At 58.0% G+C, this 1,598-nt stretch overlaps 1 protein-coding gene across 1 annotated transcript in view; it reads left to right on the forward strand.

Annotated features, from left to right (window-relative positions):
- PLCG2 (phospholipase C gamma 2) overlaps positions 1 to 1,598 on the forward strand; it is a 126,284-nt gene that overhangs the window by 71,369 nt on the left and 53,317 nt on the right. The window contains exons 8-9 of the mRNA XM_004704774.2: positions 3 to 75; positions 1,170 to 1,271. Of these exons, the coding sequence (XP_004704831.1) occupies positions 3 to 75; positions 1,170 to 1,271 (175 nt within the window). The remainder of the gene's footprint in view (positions 1 to 2; positions 76 to 1,169; positions 1,272 to 1,598) is intronic.

Raw genomic sequence — 1,598 nt, forward strand, 5'->3', positions numbered from 1 at the left:
AGGAACACTGACCGGCCAGATGCCTCGGCCGTCCACCTGCACGACTTCCAGAGGTTTCTCTTACACGAGCAGCAGGTGAGAGGGGCATAGGTCTGGCGGGCTCTCATAACCCAGACCTCACAGGGGTCACAACCCCACAAGAATGGTGTGGAGCATGGACCTGGCCCACCCACCCTCAGCCTGACCCTCCCCCCAATCCCCCTTACTCCTCTAAATTTCCACGAGGGTTATCTCCACTCAGACCTCACCCACCGCCCAGGCGATTTTGACGGCTACTGTAGTGACATTATCAGCTGGAGTAGAAGGACCTCCTTGGATGTCCAAGGCTGCTGTCCTTACAGAGGCACACGGTCTCATCTCACAGCTGAGCAAGGGCTGGTGGGCTCAAACCTGCAACCTTTCAATTAGGAGCCCACCGCTTAGCCCCTGGTGCCAGCAGAGCACCTCTGACTGAACACACAGTGGGTGGGTGCCTAAGGTTGCCTGCTGCCCCGGTATCATGCCGCTCTCATTATCATAACTGCCTCGCGTCGTGCCTCTGAGGAGCCCTGGTGGTGTATTTGTTTTGCCGTGGGCTGCTCACTGTTAGGTCAGCAGTTCGAAACCAGCAGCCGCTCTGTGGGAGAAAGACGAGGTTTTCTACTTGTGTCATAGCTATCGGCTTGGAAGGTTGCAGGTGCAGCCTGTAGGATTGCTGGGGGCTGGAGCCCACTCAGTGGCGGTGCGTGTTTTGAGTGGGGTACCCCACGGCAAGTTGATGTGGGGTGACACCCAGAGGATAGGTCCAGACCTTCAGAGTCTTGGTAGCGGGGCCCTGGTGCTGCTAACCGAAAGGTTGGGTGGTTCAAACCCACCAGCCGCTCCGGGGGAGAAAGATGGCGATGCTCTGCTGTTGCCAAGCACAGCAGTTTCCAAAACCCTCGGGGACAGTTTGGCTCTGTCCCCACAGTTCTAGGGCTCTCTGTCTGACCAGTAAGCCTGGCCTTTCCTATGATTTCGGATCTCATTCTGCATTTCCTTCCACTCTGTCCAGTGTCTCTGGGCCCTGAGCCCCACCAGCGCGGTCAGCTTGGAACTCGTGGCATCTTGGCTCTGCGGGCCGAGCCGGGCCCGACGGGTGAGCCGACTGCCCAGCCCGTGTGTGGTGACTTCATATTTGTGTTTTCCAGGAGTCGTGGGCACAGGATCTCAACAAAGTCCGCGAGCGGATGACGAAGTTCATTGACGACACCATGCGGGAGACGGCCGAGCCCTTCCTGTTTGTCGACGAGGTGTGTGGGCTGGGCTGCCGGGGCCTGCTGCCCTCTGGGCCTACTTCTGGGCTCTGCTCCATGGGCTTTGCTTTCAGTGATTCTCTTGGGAGCTCCTCTCCTTCCCCGTTAATGGCTAGAGGAGCCCTGGTGGGGAGGGGGTGATGCTGCGATTGGGCTGCTAGCCACAAGGTCAGTAGTTTGAAGCCTCCAGTCACTCCGTGGGAAAGAGTTACAGTCTTGGAAACCCACAGAGGCAGTTCTGCCCTGTCCTACAGGGTCCCCATGAGTCAGGACTGACTGGATGGTGGTGTGGGTGTTTTTAAAATTGGTTTGGTGGGGTCGTGG

The sequence above is a fragment of the Echinops telfairi genome, unplaced genomic scaffold, assembly GCF_000313985.2.
Source record: "Echinops telfairi isolate 266 unplaced genomic scaffold, ASM31398v2 ScPeMD7_2291;HRSCAF=2852, whole genome shotgun sequence".
NCBI classification, from domain to species: Eukaryota; Metazoa; Chordata; class Mammalia; order Afrosoricida; family Tenrecidae; genus Echinops; species Echinops telfairi.